General features: G+C 38.6%; 1 protein-coding gene across 1 annotated transcript in view; it reads right to left on the reverse strand.

Moving 5' to 3' along the window:
* Positions 1-25506, reverse strand: part of lin28b (lin-28 homolog B (C. elegans)) — a 41985-nt gene that overhangs the window by 3887 nt on the left and 12592 nt on the right. The window contains exon 3 of the mRNA XM_072451839.1: positions 4048-4235. Coding sequence (XP_072307940.1) covers positions 4048-4235 — 188 coding nt within the window. The remainder of the gene's footprint in view (positions 1-4047; positions 4236-25506) is intronic.

A 25506-nucleotide genomic window follows, 5' to 3' on the forward strand; every position in this document is an offset into this window, starting at 1 on the left:
ATCACAAATATGCACTAAACCTGAGGACTCAGCCAGTCAAGTCTCTCTTTTCTAGTCTGCTCCAAACACGTCAGTCAAATTTCAAACATACAAACAACTTCCATAGATATTATTTGGTCATTTTAAGTCAAGCAATTATATATGATATCAATGTTTTATAATGAAAAGGACTATTTTACTTCATGCAAATCTGACAAAATGTATTCCCAAATAGCTGACACTGTTGCTCTAAAAAGTAAAATGTCAATTAATCACATTATTTTCCAACTAAATAGGAAAAATAACATGTTTATTTTAAATTGTGAATAAATAATATTAGTGGCCATATTTCACACCACTCTGAAAGTTTAGACAGTTTCTGTTTTAAATTGCTCTTGGTTTATTTCCTGCACTGTTGCTTAATCGTTTGAGAAATAAATAGAAATGTAAAAAAACAGTCTTCAGACACTTGACCTAAGAGCAGATCAATTACCCAAAATAGACTCAATTATTCATCCAGGTAAAGCAATGAGGCTGCTGCAGGCCGATCGCTTTACAGAGTTTAGTTCTCACACCTCCAAACATTAGGCTAATATGTGAACAATGTAGGTGTCAACTTCAACCAAATCACACCTACAAAACTCATCTTTTATTGGATAACTCTTGGATTAGTCACTTTTAATTCTCCCTGAAATCTGAAATGCTGAACTAATTTAAGCATGCGTTTCAGAACATGTTTGAAGAAGCCTAAACTACAGGGAAACGATCAGCTTTTACACAAAATATCTATGTCTGTGATGACAACTCTAATAATAATAATGACTTTGATTTGTATTTGGTTTTTCTCTGTGACAGCTCAGAAGTTACAGACAGAGACGTTTCACCCAGGTCAGGTCTCACTGCAGAGCGGAATAAAGACAATGACAAAGTGAGGCTTGTTTCACTGAAAACTCAACATCGAATACTCAAATATAATTGTTGGACACTGTCAATACAATCAGAATGCACTGGCTTTATGCATTAACCTACATGAATATAGTTCAACACTAACTATAATCTGTAAGAATAATAAAGTCACATTGGACAGCGTTTCAAAACAGAAAAGGCTTAATTTTATGCAAAAAGTGACATTATATATTTAAAAAAGACTACTGTTTTTTACATGCTGTAGTAGATTTATGAAAAAATGTGTCCACAAAAACTGGATCAAATCAAACTAGAAAATCTGCAATGGCTGAAGCCATTGCTGGAGTGTCTGTGTCTCTCCCTCTCCCCCCATCTCCCTCTCTCTCCCTCCCTCTCCCCCTTTCTCTCTCTCTCTCTCTCTCTCTCTCTCTCTCTCTCTCTCTCTCCGTCACAAAATTCTAAAAAATAAAGCCTAAAGAATAAAGTCTAAAGAATTCCGCAGACGCTCATAATGCCCAAATTCATTTAAATGGGGAAAATGTACTAATACTTTTGAAAATTCTGCAAAAAGTACAAGTTTTTCAAATGTCAAAAGTAATAGCACACGTACTACTGTGAAAACGATCATAATCAGGTATAACATGTTGAAATCGGTTAAAGCGTTAAGGAGTGGAAACTGGCTGAATGGAGTACTAATACTTTTGCAAATTCTGTAAAAAGTACACGTTTTTCAAATGTCAAACGTAATAGCACACATACTACTGTGAAAGCGATCACAATGAGGTATAACATGTTTAAATCGGTTGAAGCGTTAAGGAGTTGAAACTGGCTAAATGGAAAATCATGTGTTTGCATGTCAAAAAGCAGAAAATAAAACACATTTGGTGAAAACATGTTTGTGTCTTTTTCGAAAAATTGTAAAGGCAAAAGTAATGTACGTCCTCTGGACAAGTGCCACTTAGAATTATTATCTTTAGACTTTATTCTTTAGGCTTTATTCTTTAGACTTTATTCTTGTAGTCTCACTCCATTTTTGTAGTTCCTCCTCTTTTGTTTTCCTGCCTCTGGACAGGCGAAGAATAAAGTCTCTTTATTTATAATCACGAATAACGTGATTATTTTACATAATCACGTTCTGTATACAATTATATAATTAGAGTATATGTATATTGCATCGATGTATATAAAACACAAGATAATCTTACCTGTTGTTGACAGAGATCCCAAACTACTAAAGAATAAAGCCTAAAGAATAAAGTCTACCTCTCTCCCTCCCCTCTCTCTCACTCCCTCCCTCGCTGAATAAAGCCTAAAGAATAAAGTCTACCTCTCTCCCTCTCTCCCTCCCTCCCTCTCTCTCCCCCCCCTCTCCCCCCCCCCCCCCCCTCTCTCTCTCTCTCTCTCGCTCGACTGGCTCCATCACAAAATTGTTTTTCTTTTTTAAAGCCTAAAGCCTAAAGAATAAAGAATAAAGTCTAAAGAATTCCGCAGACACTCAATGCCCAAATTCATTTAAATGGGGAAAACTGATACTTTTGAAAATTCGACAATTCTGCAAAAAGTACAAGTTGTTCAAATTTCAAAAGTAATAGCATAATGAGGTATAAGATGTTGAAATCGGTTGAAGCGTTAAGGAGTTGAAACTGGCTAAATGGAAAATCATGGAAAATATAATAATAAAAAATATGTGAAATACAAGAACATATAGTGCCTGCGTGACATCACGCAGACACTCAATTACTATATAAAATGTCTGGTTTGAGTTATGTTCAACTTGTGACCCAAGACTTTTTTTCATATTATTTGGATTCTACAATTATCCAGTTTTATTTTTATACAGAAACATAAGTTATACAGAAACATAATTAAACTGGTACAATTAGGAATAGTGTCACCAAACTTTCTGTAATATATAATGCTCTGTCTACTGTCAACTAACACCTGAGACTGACTCATTTCACCTCAGTTCATCTGTGGCACCAGAGAAGACACAGACCGTCGACACAGATTTGGATTTCAGGCCCAATAATTACAGCGAAATGAACAAAAACCTGGTCAAAACATCTGCACTTGACATTTGGAGCCACATTCTACCACAGCGTTATCTTCCCTCCTCTTCCATTTGAAACTGTAATAATAAGCTCTTGAGAATGCTACGACCTCGCCCTAAATTATGCGAGTCTTTCTTAAACATATTGCACACTGCCCCCTGGATTGTAACCACAGAACCCGGCGTGAAGGTATTGAAATGCATATGCGCCCCATCTGTCCGTGCTCCACCTGCCTCTAACCTTAAAGCTGCAGATTGATTTAAAATAGCGGCGCCGGCGAGTCAAAGTGCCCTATTGAATTCCATATTACGCCGCGCCATAACCATAGCAACAGGCATGTAGCCAGGCAGAACGAATAGGTTTGACGGAGACACTCGCAAACGGCTCGCCTCTCGCAGGGATGTACATATTATATAGGTTTCCTGCCACAAAAGCTGAATGCGTTGATTGTTTCTGGTGTCACCGGTCAACACTTAAGAGCATGTGTCTATAATGTATATGGATATGTCACTCACACGCCCAAAGCCCTCCTATACTGAGCCTTCTTTATACCAAACACAGAGAAGGATGGGGCTTGGCTTGTAATGTTCCATGACAACAAATATGTGCAATAAGTGTGTGTGTGTGGTTCATGAGCTCAGTCTGTTTATGATTGAAACGATGATACACAACATAGAATGTTATTGTACAGAGCGATTTATCTTTTTGTTATTTACTTAAAAGAATTCACTGTGTAAATAGAACAGGGCTTCTCGTCAAAAAATATGCCAGATCAGAGGTTCTGAACCCGAACGCCAAACATGAAAGTGATAAGCACTTGGCAGTCTCTGATTGAGAAAAGAACTATGAGCAAAGAGAGAGTGAGGATGAAACAAACACAACTCCAGGTTTCTCTCCGTTAGCCTCATGTCATGGAGATGATCCCACATTAGGGTGACTCAACAGTTACCTGACATTTCATAAATTAGCACCACATGCAGTCTAATACGCTCTCATTGCACAACACGAGGATATATGCGGAGACGCCTGGATTTGAAGTATATACATATACAGGATGAATATAGTTAGCTGTACATAATGACACTGCACATGACTGATTCTTGACACTCACCGGTCTCCCTTTGGTTTGCGCTTGTGTACGGGCATCTTGCCTTTGGGCCTCCTCTCGCTGCCCGAGCACGGCCCTCCTCCGGGCCCCGTCACCCGCAGGGACTCCAGGCCTTTGGAGGACTTCTTGTAGGAGAACTCCAGTGGCTCGCCCTCCTTCAGGCTGCGGAAGCCCTCCATCACCAGCTTACTCTGAGGACACACAGCACACAGTGTGTCAAGTTTATATACTTGGTTTGTATTGATCAGTATCTCAAGTATTAACATTCCAATATTTCACCATTTTCATTCAGTACAATCACCAATTAATTGAATGTTTTTCCTGTTGATGCAGAAGCCATTTACTAGTTAATAATCCACTGCTGTGGCTCCTGTAGAAGCCTGTATAATCTGCATAATATCCTGTACTGTCATTTTCTGCATGAAACCGCCACAAAATATCATGTATAAATAGAATAAATAAAAAGAACAATAAATCACATCTGACATAAACATATGGTTTAACCGTTGAGTCAAACGGGAGGAATTCTGTTGAACAAAGCAAGGCAAAGTTTGATATACAAATGTTTCTTTCTGCTGTAAAACAAGGTCAAACTTGTCTACATGTATGGCTTCTATAGGCAAGCGGAGCGTAAAGATGTGTGCATACGCGCTTTTAACTGACTTTACCTTTAGCCTCCGTATAGTCGTATAGTGCAGAACATTTACATATGTAATTACTCTTTCTCCCTTTGAGCACATAAACTTAACTGTGATGCACAAAAATGCTCAAAGAAACAAATAAATTAACATTAAAACTAAAATATTCAGACTTTTAGTTTCTACTTACAAAAGATGATTTCTATTTTTGGAACAACAAGGTTGAAGTAATTTCCCAACAATATTTCCCGGCAAAGTCAGTGTTGCACATGCACTCGTATTAATAAAAGATTCCTGGTCTGACTGGAAACTACCTACTCCTGTGCAGGAGCTAAAAAAATTGTTTCTGTGTGGCCCCAGTCCCTAGTTCCTACTCAGTGGGACTGAATCAAATAGGGACAGGTACAGGAAAAGTAACAGGAACTGGAAAAGGTTCCTACAGTGAAAAAAAAACATTAATACACAATCAGTTATGAGGGACGTGAGGGAGGCTCTCGTCCCTGGACAGTTTAGCTCGGGCACTCGCTCTGTCATAGCCTTGAGCTGGTGGAGAAGTAGTTCTATGTCTGTGAGTGGTGCTTGTGGACAAAGCTCTCTGACATGGCGGTTGTGGTTGGCAGCACCTTCCCACATAACGTTAGTGTGTGAGAACTTATCTCTGAGCAGTTGCACTTTATCTACTGTTAACACATTTCCTATGAACGGCAACAGGTAATGAACTTCTGCACAGTCCACTTGTCTACACATCAACTGGTGCTACATGCATCCAGATGATTCATGTAGCACCAGAGCCCCAGCACCAGCAGTCTCACATGACAGGGCACTTCTGCTTCTGCATCAGAACAGGGAAGTCAAGAGGCCGTGCTTTTGATCTCATTTGGTATTTGAAGTTGATTTAAGAGACAAAAGAATATTCAATTTATTGCATATGAAATATTATTTCTCATGATGTGCAGCATTAGTCACATTATAGGCTCCTATTCACATTTCAAAACAATTTGAACAATTGTCAGTTTGATATATATTTATGTGTAAGATCATGTCTTTGTCATCGGCCGGTCGTTTCAAACTGCACATGTCCAGATACTTTGGCACACGCGCTGAGATGTTGCTATAGTATAATATTTATAATATTGAATTTTATTATTTTGATTTGTTATTTCCACCAGCCATTTCACAATGAATCCAAACACAAAGAAAGACATTGCCATTACAAAACCATCCTTGAAATATTTAGTAAGGATTTTGAAAAACGACTTCAGTAGTATTATAATGAAACTATGACGTACTGATATACTATTCTTTTAGGACTTGGTTGTGCAGAGGGAAAGCACAATGTACACAAAGTGACTCTAAATAACTGAGATGGGGCGAGTGCAGGACCTGACGCACAGAAAACAGAGGCGTAGAAGGCGAGATAAAGGTGTGTTATTTTCACTCTGCAGGTCGCGTTATGTTCAGTCAAATGAAACATGAAAAGAACACGCTCAGCTCAATGAGCAAATACTATCTCAACACACAATACTGTGTCGTCTTATTGAACACAAATAAAACATCTTTCAGTTACGGGTGGACAATACATTGGATTTATTTAAGTATAGTATATCATTTATGCTACAAAAAGAGCTGATTAAAAATAAAAATAGTTGTGTATCGGTATTTATTTTCAAATAAAGAGGATATGGTGACATTTGTGATTTATTTGACAGAGGGTTAGGGTTATTTTACATTTGCCTGATAATTAAACCTCAGCTATTAAACTTAAGACATATTTTAACACATTTCTGTTGGATAGACATAATATTGCCCGAGTGTCATATTTTATAAGTCTATCAACTTTTGTCAATATTGCCCACTTTAAATATGAATGTGCATAGTTTATATACACAATACTGAATTTTAATTATACCCAAAAAACACAACAAATATTTCAAGTCTCCAAAGTCTGAACAAATGACATGCTTTTTGCTTTTGTGGACCTCTGCATTACTCATTTCCCATCCAGCGCTTACAATTATAGAACAAGAGCAAAAAGGATTAAAGGATTAATCTGATCACACATCACACATCTCACATCACATTTAAACTGAATTTCAAACACAATTTTCATTAACATTTAATTAGGATTAAGTCAGATTAAGTCAGATCTGAAACTCATTCTCAGTTCAAATTAAGGAATAAAACAATATTTCAAATATCTTTTACATCCATCATAATAATAATAATAATAATAATAATGACAACAGTAAATACACACATCGCTTTAAACATTTTTCAGGCTTTGCTGTGAAATAATTATTAGTTCATTCAGTAGTTGGAGCGGCATCTTCAGATAAATACCATTTCGGCTCTTGCAATGAAGCCGTCTCGTTTATTTACGCCACAATGGGTGAAAGAAATGCACTTGAAACATAATGCATTTATTAATATTCATGTGTTTTTGGGCTGGAGCTTTGTGCCGGCAGTAGAGTGTAAAACGGCTGGTCACAAACTCATCCATTCTTCTTTTTTCCTCACACTCCTCCTTCTCCTCTCTGTTTCTCTCTCTGTCGGGTTTAGCTTTGAGCGAATAGTGGAGGAAATGGAAATGAGTGCGCGCAGGGCAATGTGCAGAGGAATGAACTGAAAGGGCAACAAAGAACTAAACGCTGGCTGTATTATTAGTATTATTATTATTATCATTATTGCATTGAAATGACGTGTGCAATTTGTTTATTACACACTGGACACGTTAGATGCGTCGTGTTCAGTGTTTAAATGATAAAACATGCTTCAAAACAGAAAACACATCAATCACATTATTTTTGGGTTCAATAAATGCAAAAATGTATTAAACATCGAACATAATATGTGTGCAAATTCACGCATAAATAAGTGTGAAAACTAGAGATGCACGATTCCAAAATTCTTGGCCGATACCGATTTCCGTTTTTTAAGGAGGTTGGACCTGCCAAAACCGATTTTTCCGATACCGATTTTCTATCTAGCCACTGATTTTCCCACAAACTACCCAGTATTATATATGTGAAAAAGTTGCATGTATACAGGACACACGTTTTAGAATATAAAATGTAATTTATTTTGTGGAGGAATAGAAAAATAAATAACTATATATATAATATATATATACAGAACTATATACTAACTAATAGGAAAAAGGAGTCCATTTCTCCTGCAGAAGATGCAGCTCCAATGGTTCCAGATTGAAATCAAATGAACTATTTTCATATAGTAATTTATACATTTGTAATTTTACACATTCTTTTGAATGAAACCCTCTGCAGGAGAGGAAGCAGGTGGAACATGAGGAGGGTCAGTCCTAGAGCGCTGCCAGCACCTCCCTCTCAAAGCTGGAGGACTCTGGCTCCAGGTCCACTTCCTTGTGGGCCTACAAAAAAAACACACATTGCAATTTAGATGACACAGGCTAAAAAACAAATTGTAATCCAACCAAATGCTTTTACACACCTGTGGGTGCAGCAGAAGGGCCAGCATCCCCTGAAGGAGCAGGAGCAGCAGGAGCAGGAGCAACAGGGGCAGGGGCAGGAGCAAAAGGGGCAGGAGCAACAGGAGCAGGGGCAACAGGAGCAGGGGCAACAGGGAGGTCTGAAGGCAAATCCAGATCTTCAAAAAGAACATTGTACAGCAGTTATATTTTAGCCCAGTACATTTACTGCAATATTATTCAAACTTTTACTATTATAATACAGTATATTTAATGAGGCACATATGTTGCCAATATGATTTACCAGTTTCATCAGCTCTTTGATAACTTCACACTCTCACTAGAAGCACAATCAGCTGTGCATTATAGATTCTAGAGCACAGCTGATTGTGTGAACATTTCTTTGAGGCTGTGGGACAATTAAATAGGCTTGACATTAGATTGTAGTCACTCATTTCGCTGTTCGAGTCAGTAATTTAAGTTTTGTATCTACGTAATGTATGTCTCAAATGCATCAAAGTATTTTTAAAGTCTCATTTCAGGTGGATGAGATCTCTTGTTAGCATTAGCTCGTAGCCTAGCTCTGCTAGTTGAGCAGAACAACAACCCTTCAGACAGCCCTGCTGCTGCTTCTTCTTCTGGCCCCTTCTTGTGTCCCTACTCTTCTGCAGATAACTCTGAATAAACACATGAACTCATCATGTGTTCATGTGTTTATTCAGAACACATGAACACCAGCGCAAATTATTTTGACCGCATCAACTATCAACACGTAGATTTGAATCGTCTCAAAGTTATAATAACTTACCCCACAGTCCAGTCTCCTCTGATCTTCCTCCATGCTCTTGTGTTCCACCAAAGTTGAACAAATCTGAACTTTTCTGCCACGAACGATTTTAACGCTTTGAAGCTTATGCCTGTCAAAGCGTCTAGAGCGAAAAACGGCAAAACGCACCCTCTGCGCCGCGGCGAAAAAGCAGGAATCGCGCCGCGGGAAACGCAGGAGGTGTTCGACGCGCGTTTACATAGACTTTGAATGTAAACTGGACACTTTGGCCGCCGCGCTCTGAAAGAGTCTTGTAGTTTTAGCTGTTTTGCTCTGGACGCGCTGAGCTGCTGCGCACCGCGCATGCGGGTCAGTTTGGATCGGCCGAAAACCGGCAATTACGACATGGACCGGCCGGTCACCGATTCTGGCCGATTCGACCTAAAACCAGCTTTTTTAATCGGCGGCCGATTGATCGGTGCATCTCTAGTGAAAACGTATTCATATTACTCGTCCGGGTACACGTTTAGGTCCCATCCACACGGGGACAAAGCGGAGTTAAGTTTCTATAACATTTTCCGTAAACGTTGAACACAAGACGCTTGTAAAGGTTGTAATAAATATGCCGGGTGTCTAGGTGGCGCTGTTTAAAGTGCATGCGCTGAAAATTGCACACGGGTTTTACACAGAAACACGTAGAGAAAGAGCGCTGAGAGAAAGAAATCTGCAATTATTGTTGTTGCTATCGGAGCGTGGGGCGTGTGTCGTTAAGTGGAGGCGGGGCAACGATGCAGCCTTCACAAGGACGATGTGGATATGGCGTAACCACGGAGACGCCAAACCAGCGTTTAGAGATCTTTGCAGATTTGAGTTTAGCTTTGTGCGGACGGGGCCTTTAATTTTATCTGTGTGTGTGTGTGTGTGTATATGTGTGTGTGTGTGTGTGTGTGTGTGTGCGTGCGTATGAGTGTGTGTGTGTTGAGAGCATGTGTGTGTGTGTGTGTGTGTTTAAAGCATGTTTGTGTTTCTGTGTGTGTGTGTGTGTTTAGAGCATGTGTGTTGTGTGTGTGAGAGTGTGTGTGTGTGCGTGTGTGTGTGTGTGAGAGTGTGTGTGTGTTTTTATTTTTTAATATTAGTATGTTTTGTTGTTCTTTGTTAAAATATATATATATATATATATATATATATATATATATATATATATATATATATATATAAATGGAGACTACAGGCTTTAAGATAGAGAATATTAACAAAAAAAATGATTTATTAATTTCTTCTGCCCATTTTATTAATAATGTCAGTTTTGTTTTGTTTTTTCGTAAATTTTAGAGTCTGTATAATCCAGATAACGACGATCAAATAACAACTATGATTATTTTCTATTGTCATGATTAGTTGATGAATCGTTACAGCGTCAGTGTCAGAGCTAATGGTGAGAGCTAAAGGTGATTGCATTGACAGATTTAAACCTATAAAAGATCCTATTCTATAGAGTTTTCAAGCTTTTTTCTATTGAATTTGAAGCCAGAGATATTGATCATTTGTCTTGGTCAAATCCGCGTGTCAATATTGACATGCAACATTTCCAGAGCGTTCTATTACGTACGTGTTGTGAGTGTTTTCCCTGTTCCTCTGATGTGCCGGGGCATTTACAGGTGAAAGGTCACACACCATGACGCGTTCTTCTTTTCAGCGTCAGACCCATGGATGTATTATATTATCTGGATAGGGTACGCCCCCTCTGCCTCTGGCTCCAAATTGAGTAGTGGCCACTCTGTAGAATGCAGCCTTTTGGTCGGACCATTTCAAGAGTTCGGCCTCTAAAATTACCAAACATGCTAAATTGTTTGTAGTCTAAAAATAAAATAGAAGGAATTTCACTCTTCAACTGTTTCTAAAATACTTTAAAAATACATTTTTAACCTTCCGGTGAACGGTGTACGCGCACCGAGCGCGCACGTAACCCTCGTGAACGAGCCTCCGGAGAACATGTGACGGAAACTGAACACAAGCAGAAGAATGTGACCAGACGAGACCAACGATACACGTAAGTTGTGTTTGTATGTCATTCCTCACGTTTCACACATCGTTCCATGTGAAGTGTAAAACAACGATTACACAGTTAACACAAGTTAACACAAACTAACACAAGCTAACGTTTAGCTAACGTTTAGCTACACAAAGATGCATTGGAACAACAAGTCGTGATGGCTCATGACTTCTGCAAATAAATAACTCATTATTTCTCCTACTAAATGTTCTAAGAGACAAAAGGTTAAGCACAGATGAAGGAAAACTAGAGAAAGAAGGGGAAATAAAGTGATGTTTGTATTATGTGCAATCAAAAACTACAAATAATTCAAATACAACCTGCTGAAATGGGTCATATCTTACATATATAAATGTAAACGTATTTAAAAGTGACAGTCGTGTTCTCACAGGGCTGATAAGACGACATTTGAGGTTTTATTACATATTTCATAATGAAGTGTTTAAACAGCAAAGCACACGCTTGTTTTCTATTGGAATGTCATGGATTTACTTCCATGGAATATGTAGAGATTTAGCAAACATGTCAGTTATGTTCTAACTTTTAAGGTTTAAACTTATGCAAAAGTAAATGACTTTTGGTTCTAGCTTTAAAAATGAATGTGAAAAGAGGAACTTTTGTGTTACAGAGTGAAATGTAAATCTGTCAATAACATATTCCAGCTTTTCTCTGTTAAATGTGCATAATATATCAATGTTCTAATGAGTATCTTTCTCATCTTCAGTGCTGACCAGTGAGTTTGGTCTGTCTGTGCTGTCCAGAGCTCTACAGGTCACTGCAGGTCACTGCAGGTCACTACAGGTCACTACAGGTCACTGCAGACCTAATCACTGCAGACACAGTCATCTCAAGTAAACTCCTGACGACTCCAAAGCAAAAGGTATTTTAATATTAACTTGTGCCTCGACTAAAAGTAAACAGTGTAGAATCAGTACTTTGAATTTATAAAATGTCTGTTTTGTTATGACCAAAAAAACTAAATGATAATTGTTCTTCAAAAGAGACACTGCTGTGTCACATGTGTCTGTGAAGCAGCTTCAGGACAAACATGTGAAGTGTATGTTATGTGACTTGTATAATCTAATACATATGAAGTGTATGTTCTATGACTTGTATAATCTAAAGCTGTAACATGTTCTGTTTGTCCCTCAGTCAAACGATGGAGCTGAACGGAGGAGTTTACTGAAGTCCTTTTCATCAGAAGACTGCGTAGCCATGGAAACAAAGTCTTGTTAAATACTGAGATATTCAGTATTTAACGCAATAATGTCACATTCATGTGCATATAACTGATGTAAAAAGAGTGTTTATTTTACCATTATTATTAGTATTATCTTGTCTTATGCTAGCTGTTTTTATTTTATTTTTATCTCTATTTTCCCCCTCCATTCCTTATTAAGAAATGAGAGGTTCTGTCCATAGGAGTTTTTGTTTATAAGAGTTCTTCTATTAAGATCGATCTATTAAGAGTGTTTTTTAAACTTCCTATAAGTTATCTGTCCTTTTCCTCTGTATCTACTGTGTTGCAACAACGAAATTTCCCCATGTGTGGACAATAAAGGAATATCTTATCTTATTCAGTATGTTCTATTTGACTTATACAGGTTGTTTTATCATTGTTACTATTTTTATGTTGCACTGAATCACCAAAGCAAGTTCCACTGTTTGTGAATTCTGTTCTATGACAATGACAATAAACCTTTTCTGATTCTATTAATGATGATAATAATAATGAACAGTACACAGACTCCAAAACTCCTTAATAAGGGACTCCTACATTGTAGCTTTAAAACTCAACTAAAACTGTGGCTAAAATCAATTTATCATTTGTAGTTATAATCAGATTTGCATTTATTGAACAAGTTCATTCATGTTCATTATTCTTATTAAATACATCAATAAACAAATGTGTTTTGTATTTATTAAAGATTGACATGACACAAAAACGACACAAAAGGAAAAAGTGAATATAATTAAATACTGCTTAACTCAATTATGTAACAGAATTGATGATTATATTTTATATTTCTTCTCATTTGATTAAAAAAAGCATATTGGCCAAATCATATTATGTAAATAAATAACTGAAAAGTTAATAACAAAATATATACCCAAACCGAAAACTACAGAAAATGATGAGGTTGACGTTATTACACCTCTAAATGTAATTTATTGTCATTAAACCAGACTTTTTATCTTAACACTTCTTTATAATTCTCTTAAATATCAGACCTTTACAACATGATACATGTATATTTATAGATGGATATAACAATCCATCATTATACGTTACGTAAACAGACTATTTCAAGCCGAATCATTCCAAAAGTCGTGTTGACTGTTCTCAGTCTTTCACGCTGCTGTGACGTGCGCCCTCCCGACGCCAAAGCCTTATGGCGATGACGTCACAAAAGTGGGCGTAAATGAAACAGTATTCAGGAAGTAATGCGGAACTAAAAAACTTTTTTGGAACCATGCGCCAATGAGCACGCTCCATAGGTTTCAATGGCGGCCATCTTGGCTTCCGGGGGCTTGGTCAGACCTCTACTAAAGTTGCACCAATGAGGAAGCTACACAGCCTCTTTAGTCCAGCGTGCTACAGGAAGACCGGACCACCTCCTCCACAAGGCCAAGGACACGGCAAATAACTCCCCAATATCTGGGTCAAAAAATCCGGAAAATCAGCTTACAGAATATTAGTAACAATAGAACAATAATAATTTAATGGGATGTTAATGAGAACAGGAATATTATAGTCTTCGTGATAGTTTGTCTCTGCAGTATCAAGAGTTATGTATGGGTATGAAAAATCAGAATGTCGGGTAAATTGTGGAAGAAAACTGGCAAAAACCTGGAGAACGAGCTGAAATAATAAAATAATAATAACGTTACAAATGAGGATAAGACTTTTTTTTTTTTTTTTTTACAATTCACGTAATTTGGGAAATCATTAAAACTACAGTGGGAATGTTAAAAATATCATTACTGCACAGCCTTAATTGCTAGCACTAAATTGGGGTGAAAAGTAACACAAATACTGTAATTCTGTAGATTTTTGGGGTAATCGTACATTTCTGGGTTGATTTTTAAACAAATACTTTTAAACAAGTACTTGTATAAATGTAGTATAAGTGTACTTTGTTACATTCAAACACGGCTCTGCTTCTTTAATTAGAGCCACTCTTAACGACACTGCATCACACGCTCTGACGTCATTTAGACCAGTTAATGAGTGGATTGTGTTATATTCAGTGTTTTAAAAAGTTAATGTCTTTTTAGTAGTACTTTAGATCAGTCTTTTGTATCAAATGTGATGAATTTAACAAATAATTGAGAAGTATTTTTCTTGCATACTTTTTACTTTTACCGCAGAAGTCGTACTAATATAAATGACGTATCCTAATACATTTGGCTCGGATTGAAACGAGAAGAACGTTTGACTACAAAGTCTGCAGAGCTCGCGTTTCTGGGACATGACTGAAGCTATATTTAAAGACAACCTATTTAAGCCCAGACAATATAATTAACACTAAAGGGAACAACATGATAAAACGGCACCGAACACCAGTCAAAGTCCCAGAGGAAATGATGAGGATGTTATAGGAAGAAATATGCAAAGACCAAGACAATAAGGCGTGTGACGAGAAATAAAATAATCAATCAATTAAATAACTTTATAACTTTATAAATAAATAACTTTATTTTCTATCCCCGTCACAATTATGTATCGCTAACCCAGAAACAACATAATAGTGAAGACTGGACGCTGCGTGTTATTATTACTACTGAGCCGTATTAGATTAATACAGCGGTTAACAATGAACAGAATGTAAAATAGTGTAGGATATGCAGATGTCCTCCCCCTTTTGCCATGGTGACAGGAATGCGGGCTAGGTGTTATCTACTGCCCGTGTGGAGTTTTACACCCCTCAGAAGAAAGAGGATGTAATAGTGACAACAGAGACGCTCTGAACTTTGAAAATAACTTTTCATCAAATGACTCCTCTTGGATTACAGAGAGTAACGATCTCTCCAAGACAAACGCTAAAACGCTGAAAGACTATGCGGTTTTAGTGGTTTTAATAGACAATCATCAGATTGCCAAAATGTGTCCACCAGATGACTTTACATGTACATATTGTGTTATCGTGTTTACATGTCATTTTAACTGTTTCATAACTTGTTTTGTGGACAATTTTACCTATTGTGTAACTCTTGTGGCCTGAAGCCAGATCTCGTCTCCTTATCAGCTCTGACCCCAGCGTGCATGCTGATTGGCTGAAGCCACGGCGCCAAAACCCCCGCGGGGAAAGACAAAAGGAAAGAGCAGGGAGTTACAGACCAGTACCATCCGAGCTCCAGAGCGAGTTCCATCCGAGTTTCTTTCGAAGCTCGACCCTCCATCCAGGGTCCCACCAGCAAGGTCCATGAGGCCTTGGGAGCAGGCCTCGGGCCTAGTTAGCGTGAGCGATGCTACGGGACAAAGACTTTTCCAAAAGAAGCTAATGTTCCCTCCCGAAACTAAGAAACCTATGCCCGTTTTTAAAAACGTGATTGATGCTGCATCACGCAAAATCAAGCAAGGACCTTTTGCAACTTTTTCAAGTCCACAGCCTTTTAGATCAGCCACATCGGTGGAGCAGCACGACGGCCTTTTCATTCGGGAACGCCTCAGAGCCAAGGAGAACGCAGATCGCAGAACCGATCCAGTCCTTCTTTGGCCAGACAACGTCAGAGCCGAGCTCCAGGGCAGGCCCTTGGACTCCACGCAGGCCCTTGGACCCCACACAGGCCCTTGGACTCCACGCAGGCCCTTGGACTCCACGCAGGCCCTTGGACCCCAAGCAGGCCCTTGGACTCCACGCAGGCCCTTGCACCCCAAGCAGGCCCTTGGACCCCAAGCAGTCCCGTCTCCTCAGGATCACAGCTTCTGGTTCTGTTCGTATGAATGCACTTCACTGGCTGAATTTCATCTTAGAATTAACTCTAACACACACCTAGATAGATCTAGAACCATCATGTCTAGTGTATTCCATCTGTTATCGACTCAATTGCATATTCCTGATTCATATTTATCTGTTTAATTGTTTGGTCATTAAATCTCCATAACCCACATTTGGTTAAGTGTTCCTTCATTTCCAGAAAAGGGGTCAATGTCACGGTTACGTTCTCAAACCTTTAGATCAAGGAGCAAATGAATTTCTAATTAATTAATTAATCTAGATATCTGATTATAGAGTTGTTAAATTGCCGGTTATCCGGCTGGTGCCCCATTCTTCTCTTAAAAATACGATTCAAACTTACCCACACTTAGGCAGTGTGTCATGTTTGAATTCTTGAACAATTCTTTAATCAATATCAAACCTGAATGCCCCCCCTCCTCCACAAGTGGGCAGACATTCATAACCTTACAGTACTTGTACTAGTATGTTACCCTACAATAGTCACGTACGCTTTAGTTTAAACACACGTAATAGCATGTCATCCACTTTATTTAGAAGTTAGATTACTCTTGAAAAAACAAATGTCCAAATATACAGTAGTGTTTTCATCAAATGTTTCTTCTCACATTAATGTGCATATAACTGATGTAAATAGTGTTTATTTTACCATTATTTTAAGTATTATTTTGTCTTACGCTAGCTGTTTTTATTTTATTTTAGCTTTATTTTTCCCCTCCATTCCTTATTAAGAAATGATTATGTGTAATGATCTGTTTATAAGAGTTTTTGTTTATAAGAGTTTTTGTTTATAAGAGTTCTTCTATTAAGAGTTTTTTTTTAAACTTCCTATAAGTTATCTGTCCTTTTCCTCTGTATCTACCTGCGTTGCAACAATGAAATTTCCCCATGTGTGGACAATAAATTAATATCTTATGAATATCTTATCTTTCTCTTATGCATATTAATGATCACTACGTTCTACTTCTGCGTAAGTAAAAAGTGCTTTTGTAAGAGAACATTTATGGCTCATCACCTCAACAATGGCACATTAATACGGACAATCCCGCCTTGATTTTGTGTTTCGTGACTGTTTACGGAGACAAAGTAAATGATTTTGCATTCATAGTTTGTATATGGGCATGTGCATTATTATTCCATGCAGACGGTAAGCTGAAATAGTGACATATGCTCTGCTTAAAAATGTTTGTATCGTCCATATTAAACCACAACTGTTCCAAAGCACAGCACCTGTCAAATGTAAACCCACATTACAATGGCAAAAAAACAAAAACTTCAATTATTTAAGTTTGGACCACAATTTAATCAGAATAGAAATATGAATGGTCACAATTAGCAAATCGCAAAAGCCGTAATCATTTAGTCATGTCAGATTTATGGTTTATTGATTTGCTCATCACATTTTTACAGTTACTGACAAAGCAATTTACACACAAAGTTTTCCTTTCTTCTTGGCATGTAAAGATTACGAGTAATAATGTTAACAAATCATAATGAGATTAAATGTCCTTGTGTCTCATGTTGTGAAATACATGGGATTCTTGGATTGGTTTAGTTGTTCTTGTTTCAATCTTCTCTCACATATAAATAGCACTGTTTATGTTTAAAATGTGTACATTGAAACAAATTATGATTTATTTATTTATTTCCAAATTGAATTGTTTATAGCTCTTCAATTTTTTTAGATGAAGCAATGCAAATGTATGGAGTTCTATTTGTAAATGAAATAAATCCATGCATCTGCACACACTGAAAAAATGGTCAACACAGAGATATATTGTACGTTGTTTATGAAGACAAAGCAGGGTAAAAGTCATTCTCAATCTGCCGACCTGGTTTGAGAACTCTGAGCTAAGTAAATCCGGCCCTCTGAGAGTTACCCGGTAACCCTGAGTTACCTGGTAATCCTGAGTTTCGGATGAAAGTCGAATGTCCAGATGACAACGTTTGAATCCTTTTCTACGATAAAACTTATTAATATCCTCTTCTTTTAACCTTTCATACACAAAGAGATATGGTACTTTTTATACAATCCTATGGGTAATAATACATGATATGGATATTCCTAGGGCTAAATATGAATTCACAATTAACTAATCACAAAAACATTGGTTTGTCTAAAATGCCTTTAGTGTCAATAAATGCTATTTCAAATTGTGGTTGGCTAAACAACAATTTAACTGATATTGTATTACATTGTAATATTGTATTACATTGTAATATTGTATTACATTGAACTGAAGGGACAAGATCTCGTGCCACAAGATTACGCACATGTGGAGAACAATCTTGTGAAACTTTTTCTAAAAGGCAAAGTAATGTGTGTGGGGTGGAACGCAGTGTTGTGAGTTTTACAATTCACTGCATGTCATTCTCCACTCTCATTCCCGTTTCCCAGCACTCCAGTTGAATAAAGCCTTCAGGCCAAAAATATCCTTAAAAAAGATTAAGTGCTGATCATTTACACCAGCTGTAGTTCCAAAAAGCAATACAATGACAGCAGAAGTACAACATAAAAGGATGTGAACTAAATCACACCATTTATTGACTATAAATAGGTTTTGTGGGCCTGATCTTGTGTCTTGATTTGTCTTGTGTCAATTGTGTCCCATCCCACTCCTACTATATGTCATTGTAAAGCAGAATTAACATGTTCACTACAGTGTTAGAAATACCATTACTCTCACTGTTTACTCGCCCTAATCCACACAACAAAGTTAATTTGTACTGATTTCAGATGAAATAAACATGTGCTTGTATTGTATGCATGCGAAGAGAGAGAGGAGGGAGGGAGGGAGAGAGAGAGAGAGGGAGGGAGAGAGAGAGAGGGAGGGAGGGAGAGGGAGAGAGGGAGGGAGGAGAGAGAGAGAGGGAGGGAGAGGAAGAGCGGGAGGGAGGAGAGAGAGAGAGAGGGAGGAGAGAGAGAGAGGGACGGAGAGGAAGAGAGGGAGGGAGGAGAGAGAGAGAGAGAGGGAGGGAGGAGAGAGAGAGGGAGGGAGAGAGAGAAGAGAGAGAGGCAGGGAAAGCGAGGGAGGGAGGGAGAGGGAGAGAGAGGGGAAGAGGGGGAAGAGAGAGGGGAAGAGGGGGGAGAGAGAGAGAGGGGAAGAGGTGGGAGAGAGAGAGAGGGGGAGAGATGGGTAGAGGGGGGAGGGAGAGCGAGGGAAGGAGAGAGAGGGAGGGAGGAAAAGAGGGAGAGATCGATCCTCTACATCCTCCTTCGGCTCAGAAATAGCCGGTTTTCATGGCCGCCATGACAGTCCCGGCACTCAATACAGGAAGTCTGTAACGTGAGGGCCGACTCACCAGGGGATTCTGGGAAATCTGAACCTGAGGTGGCCCACGCTGAGGACAGGCGCATACGGCAGAGATGTTAACACTGTTTACAGCTGAAGTGTGTGGCTATTCAATATGTGTGATTTTTAAACATTGAACTTCAGGACTTGTCTGAGTCAATAACAATTATTATTAAATTAGTTTACAATTATATCAATAATTTCTAAGTTGTGATTAATCAAATTAGTTATTGGAGTAAAATGTACCTACACATATGTAAGTTTATAAAATGTGTTCAATTAATAAAGTGGATTTGTTTGTGTTAATAATAAAATAAGAGAAGGCAATATTATGCCAACAAACTCATATCACATTTTTAAGAACCTAGATCACAATATCAATACATTTCATGTAAGGTCACTTAGTAGTGCTTTACTCTCATTGGTTAAATCCTCCTGTCATTCACATGGCAATCACCTGGAGCCACTACAGACAAACAGACTAGCAATTAGGTGTGGATAATAATGACAAAAAATAATATCATTTTATGAAGTTTCCTAATAATAAATAATAATAACAACAATATTCAGACATACGAAAGGCACGTGTAAAACACATGTGAACTGTAAAGACTGTAAAATGAGCAAAGCAATTGCAAAAATATTCTTGTATACCCTTATTTGGAAGTTTACAAGAAAAATTGTCGCCACTTCCATTTTTAATCAGCTCGTTTTGTCAGTATTTCTCATTATAATTGATACTCATTGTAATCCTTCATATCTTCATAACAACATCGATGTTGTTTGGAAGATACGCACACCTCATCAATATTATTCTGCCACATTGAGCATCAACTCTCTCAGAAAGTGCTTTAAAGTAGATGTGAATGTGACGCAGCGACAGTGGCGTTTTTACACAGGAAATACTAAGTGGACAAAGCTGCTCCGGCTCAGACGGACACTGCCCCACATGGAGCTCATAAAGCGGACACGGATCGCGCTCGAGTCCCATGCAGCACACCACCTACAGAGCTGCCCCTATGCTACGCCGGCCCGACGCGTCGCCATCGGCCGCCGCGACCTTTGCCCCCGTGAACCCACAACCCCCACCGCCTCCATCAGAACACTCAGAACGCCTGAGTCAAATTAACGTCCCAGAAGCGGCTGATAATTACGTCGGCGGCTAAATATTTGATCTCGGGCCAGGGGAAGGAAGTAGTACATCATTGGAGTACAATTATCAGAAGGGGAAATGGAGTGGAGGTGGCGGTGATAAAACACACGGCGCGGGCTAATAACCGGAGTATTCACGGCGCGGGCTAATAACCGGAGTATTCAGGAGACAAGGAGAGGCTTCAGCCGACCGCCGCAAAGGCCGGTCTGTTCTGTGGGGCGGACGGAGGGGCAATGGGGGGGCGGCGGCGGAAGCAGTCAGTGAACACAAACAAACATGTGAGATGGAGAACAAGCCTGGTTTATCAGTTTAAGAGTTTGTTTTGGGAATTACCTTGAATAAGTAAGATGGAAATCAAAAGCCTGTTCCGTGAAATACTGTACATAGCCCAATTTGTAGGGTTTAGTATTGTAGGGTTTGGGCAAAAGTATTGTTGCTAAATGTATAAATATGATATTATTTTCTGTTTACCAGCATTGTAGGGCTGTGGTCCTTTAGTCAATGAATGAGTCGATGGTGTGAGAGAACGCGTCACATAAAACACATTCAAACAGACGGGCAGAAAGAAGTTTAAAAAAAAGCAGAAAAAGATGACGATAAACCAGAAGCAGATTCTTGCCACAAACATGGAATAAATTATTCTCACGTCTTTTTGTGAATTGCTGACATCGGCCTTGTGATTAAAAAAGTGTATTTCAGGTACAATTTAGACTTGAGCTTAAGAGTTTTGGGAGTGGCGCTTTAATCTGCTTTTCACGTTTCAAATAAGATGCAGTTCAATTGTTGTTAATTTGCTCCTGTTGTGCTTGATGTGACTCATGTCTGTTCAACGTCTCAGCCCCGGGACGTTTTAAGGATGAATAAAAACAAGTGAACAAACACAACCGACGTGGGAATATGAGATATAACAGAAGACAACATAAACGTCCAACTTTCCAATTTTACAGTCGAATTAAAGACTAATTTCTTCATTGGCGTTCCATTTAAAACACATCCCAGTCACCAGCAGTGCCATGAGGTGGAAGGCAGTTTAGATAAACCCAAAACAATAGCTGCTTGCTTCAAATTTGAGAATATAGAATGAAAATAAATGAGTCTGGCAAAAACACAGCGGATCAAAATGTGGACTCGAGCTCTGCAGAGGGAGACAGACTCAAACCTGGAGGAATGACACAAAACACAACTCCAGGTATGTTATTGCGGAGGAAAAACACTATCAGATTGTAATAATGCTCAAATACCACATATCACAGAACGATACGCTTAAATGCAAAGATGAGAAACTAGAAACGTGTGTGCGCTTCTCATTGGCCGAGGCAGTAGCACACACACACACACACACACACAGAGAGAGCACGGTGCGGCCTGTCTGCGCTCGGATGTAGACGGGGCCTGTGGGAGCGCTAGGGGCGGGGCTTGAATGAGCAAGTGGGCGGGGCCTACATGAGCCGGTGGGCGGGGACTTTCATGCCAAGTGGTGACACGGAGCAGAGGTTAATCTCACCAGGGGCCCACTCTAACCTCTGCACACAGCACTCACTCTCCAGAACACCAGCAACACTAAATAAGGGTTATTTTCAAACACGCAACTGGATAAGACTGTTTAGAGGCAGATAATGGCTAAGTTTAAATCAATTAAAGATACACAAAGAAAGATGGGTTGAGAAATATTTTAGCAGCAAGAATAATTTTAATGTTTCATACACTTCAACTAAATGCATAATGTAAAATAGTCAAGACAATCTTTATTTTGTATCTGTATTTTTCATGATGTTGATGAATCAATAAAAAGTTAATTTGTAGATACAGATAAGTGCAATTTTAAAACGTGACTTTCAGTTTACACTATATAAAGGTTTAAAATGTAATATTTAGCAATCAAAATGTTCTTCACTTTCAAGTCCAATTGACATTATCTATTTGATATTTTCTGTAGAAGATGGTGGAAAAAAGACAGTTTTCCAAAATTGAGGTATGAAATTTAACTATTCAAATCAAAATTAAACTAGTCAACCAAATATGTTTTTAGATTTTAATATTTACTTGATGAACATTACACTTTTGTTTAAATATATTTTTTTCACAACTTTAAAAATACATATTGCATATTTTGGAAAGTATAAGTTTAAATTGTTTTGTACCTTGAAGTTACCTAAACTATTATTATTTTCACCACATTTTCTAATAAGTTTGATCTAAGACTTGACCTCTAAAACTGTAACGTCCCATGCTCAAAGTGTGTCCCTGAAGTAGCCAGCGCTGCAGTTCAAGTGATTCCTGACAAAGGGCCCCCCTCCCACCTGAGGACTGAGGGGAGCCCCCCCACACACTTCAGCAGACCCCCGCTCACAACAGACCCCCGCACAGCAGACCCCCGCTCACAACAGACCCCTGCTCACAACAGAGCACTGCGGCTGCGCAGGACCAGGACCATCGCAGTGTACTATACATAGTACATCATATCCTCATATGTATATTCTCACATGAATCTGTGTCAGCGCTGCCCACCACAATGTTAAGAGGCGGGACTGGAACCAATCACAGAGCAGCTTTGTGGTTTGGATCAACGCAGTCAAAACAACCTGAACCAAAACACACATGGAGGCGTCGACGGCTGTAACTTGGCATATTTGCGGTGAGATAAGGACTTTTTTGTATTTTTCAATTTTTTATGTGCACACAACGGTGCTTTGTACATTTATGGCAAAGAAAGAGGACTGTGCTTTTCTGGACACTGGATTTAACACAATTTAGATTTTTCTGCTTCTTCCGCTTTGGGCGAGAGTCTTCCCAGAGTCATGTGAAGAACACAACTCAGAGTGAGACACAGGTCAATGTGGCGTGAGCCAGGTAAGAGGAAAGATTTGGCACAAATGAAAAGCTCTCCAAATGTTAAATTTAAAATGTTTAAAATGAACGTAATGATCCATGGGTGTCATAGATTAGAACTACGGTAAATAGAAGACAAAAGCACAATATGTCTTCTTTAAACAAGACACCATGGAAATGAATATGTAAAATATAGTCATCAGTATATTGTATCAAATACATATTTATATAAACTAAATCAAAACAAGGCAGACTTGAGACTTAAAATCTGGACTAAACTGGACCCTAGCTGACATTGGGCGTAAGGTCATTTTGCCATAATATGCATCAGGACAAACACACTTAGACACAGGGAGAGGCCTGTCACAATAATGACTATATCCACTTATCGTTTGATAGGTAAAAACATGCACAATGTTATTTTGAGACTCAATAAATGTGTGTGTGCATGTTTGGCTTCACGAGTGATCGCTTCCATGGAGCAAATGTGCAGAGAAATATGCAAAGGGCTCACAGAAGTGAGCCCTTTGCATTGAAGTGGCGTTATTGGTATATATATGTATAGTTTTCGTTTTACCTATATATGTTATCCATATATATATATATATATATATATATATATATATATATGGATATATATGTATATCCATATATATATATATATATATATATATATATACTAGTCCACAGGAAAAGAGCCATTAGCAGACGACAACAGAGCAGCCGTGGGTCTGCGCCGTGCGGAACTTTGAAAGTGGAGAACGAGTCCGTGACAGTCGGTGTCGCACTATTTTTCTTATTGTCACTTTGTGATGTGAGCACTTTTCGACCGTGACGCAAAAATATTTTCACCGCTAATGCCTCGGGCGTGCTCTTCGCCACTGCACAGGTGCTAAATCATACAATCCTAACTGATTCTGACTTCCGTGAGTTAGGAGTGTATGATCTAGTGCCGACCCAGTCGGTCTGCACGCTCAGGTAAAACGAAACCGGTTGATTTTTTCCAACAGCTTTTGGATTCTCTCTCACAATTTGACATTCTCAAAGCGTACGGCCAATAAATATGCGATAAAATGTTTAAGGTCGGGTTTTCTTTATTTTGAAATCCAGCTCGGGCGGGTCACCGGAAACACACCATTTGTTCTTCTTGGCGTCAGCTTTATATTCTACTTCAAATTAACATTATATACATTTTAAAATCACTATTCTATATCAGATATATTGAATTGGTTTTAAAAAGTATGAACATGATTTATTATAATATAAAAAGGCCCTGAAGAAGTTTTCAAACAGGACCTGATATAAGTAGAATGGTTGCATTATTATAATAAAACTCAATCATTTCAGAGACAATATATCGTCTGTCAAAAGCCTTTATCGTGGCAGGCCTACAACTCCACATAGAGCCCAGCTTGAACTGGAATCACACCCAGGACCTTGGACTGTCAGAGTTGGAGAATTGATCTCACAATTCTAAAGCAATTGTGTCATTCTGATTGGACCCTTGAACAATGTTCCAAAACACATTCCTTAACTAAGAAGTGTCCCATAATCCAAAAAAGAAAAACAAATGTTGCTCAAACTTCAGGTAATGGAACCTCACCCAAAATGACTGCGTCACAACTTCAGTGCATGTCGTTGGTTTCTTCAATAAGGTCAGCAGTCAATATTACATCATCCTTTGAATAATCCAGCCAAAATTACCTTTAGAGCAATACAAACCATGACATTTAACCTGCCCTTAAGCTAAAAGGTTGAAGACTTTTTCTGTTTAATTTATATCCTCCAGCATCCACTCTTCCTTCTCCTCTCTTTCTCTCCTCTTCCTTTTTTATTTTACAAACTACTGACTACACGTTTAAATACACACTACTTTTGAGTGTGTATTTAACTGTCCGGGACACACCTTTAGCAGCAGCGGCAGTGAGACTACAAGCTACTAGGAGGAAGGCCTGTGCAGGGGGCGGATTCCTTTGTCTCCAGGCCCCACCCCCTCACCGCACACCCCCTGAAGCCCCGCCTCCTCCTTCACTCTTCAAGACTCCTCCTCTGTGTTCTCATGCCCCTCCTCCTCTCACTTCACCTCCTGATGTGTGGGACTGAACCAAACCATAAAGGCTGCACTACATTTGCCTGAGTCTCTCTGGGGTCTTATTACAAAAACACTGTATCATTATTGACACTTTTGTATTGTGTTATATTTGCGGACTCAAACAAAGAATAAGCTGCTTTTACATATTTTTTACAATAAAATGTTTTCTGCAAACATCAAACTGTTTTAAAGGGGGGAAACAACAACACTGCAACACTGTTATTTAGACTTC

The sequence above is a fragment of the Eucyclogobius newberryi genome, unplaced genomic scaffold, assembly GCF_026437365.1.
Source record: "Eucyclogobius newberryi isolate DKJ021-1_F unplaced genomic scaffold, fEucNew1.0.hap1 SCAF_1, whole genome shotgun sequence".
NCBI classification, from domain to species: Eukaryota; Metazoa; Chordata; class Actinopteri; order Gobiiformes; family Gobiidae; genus Eucyclogobius; species Eucyclogobius newberryi.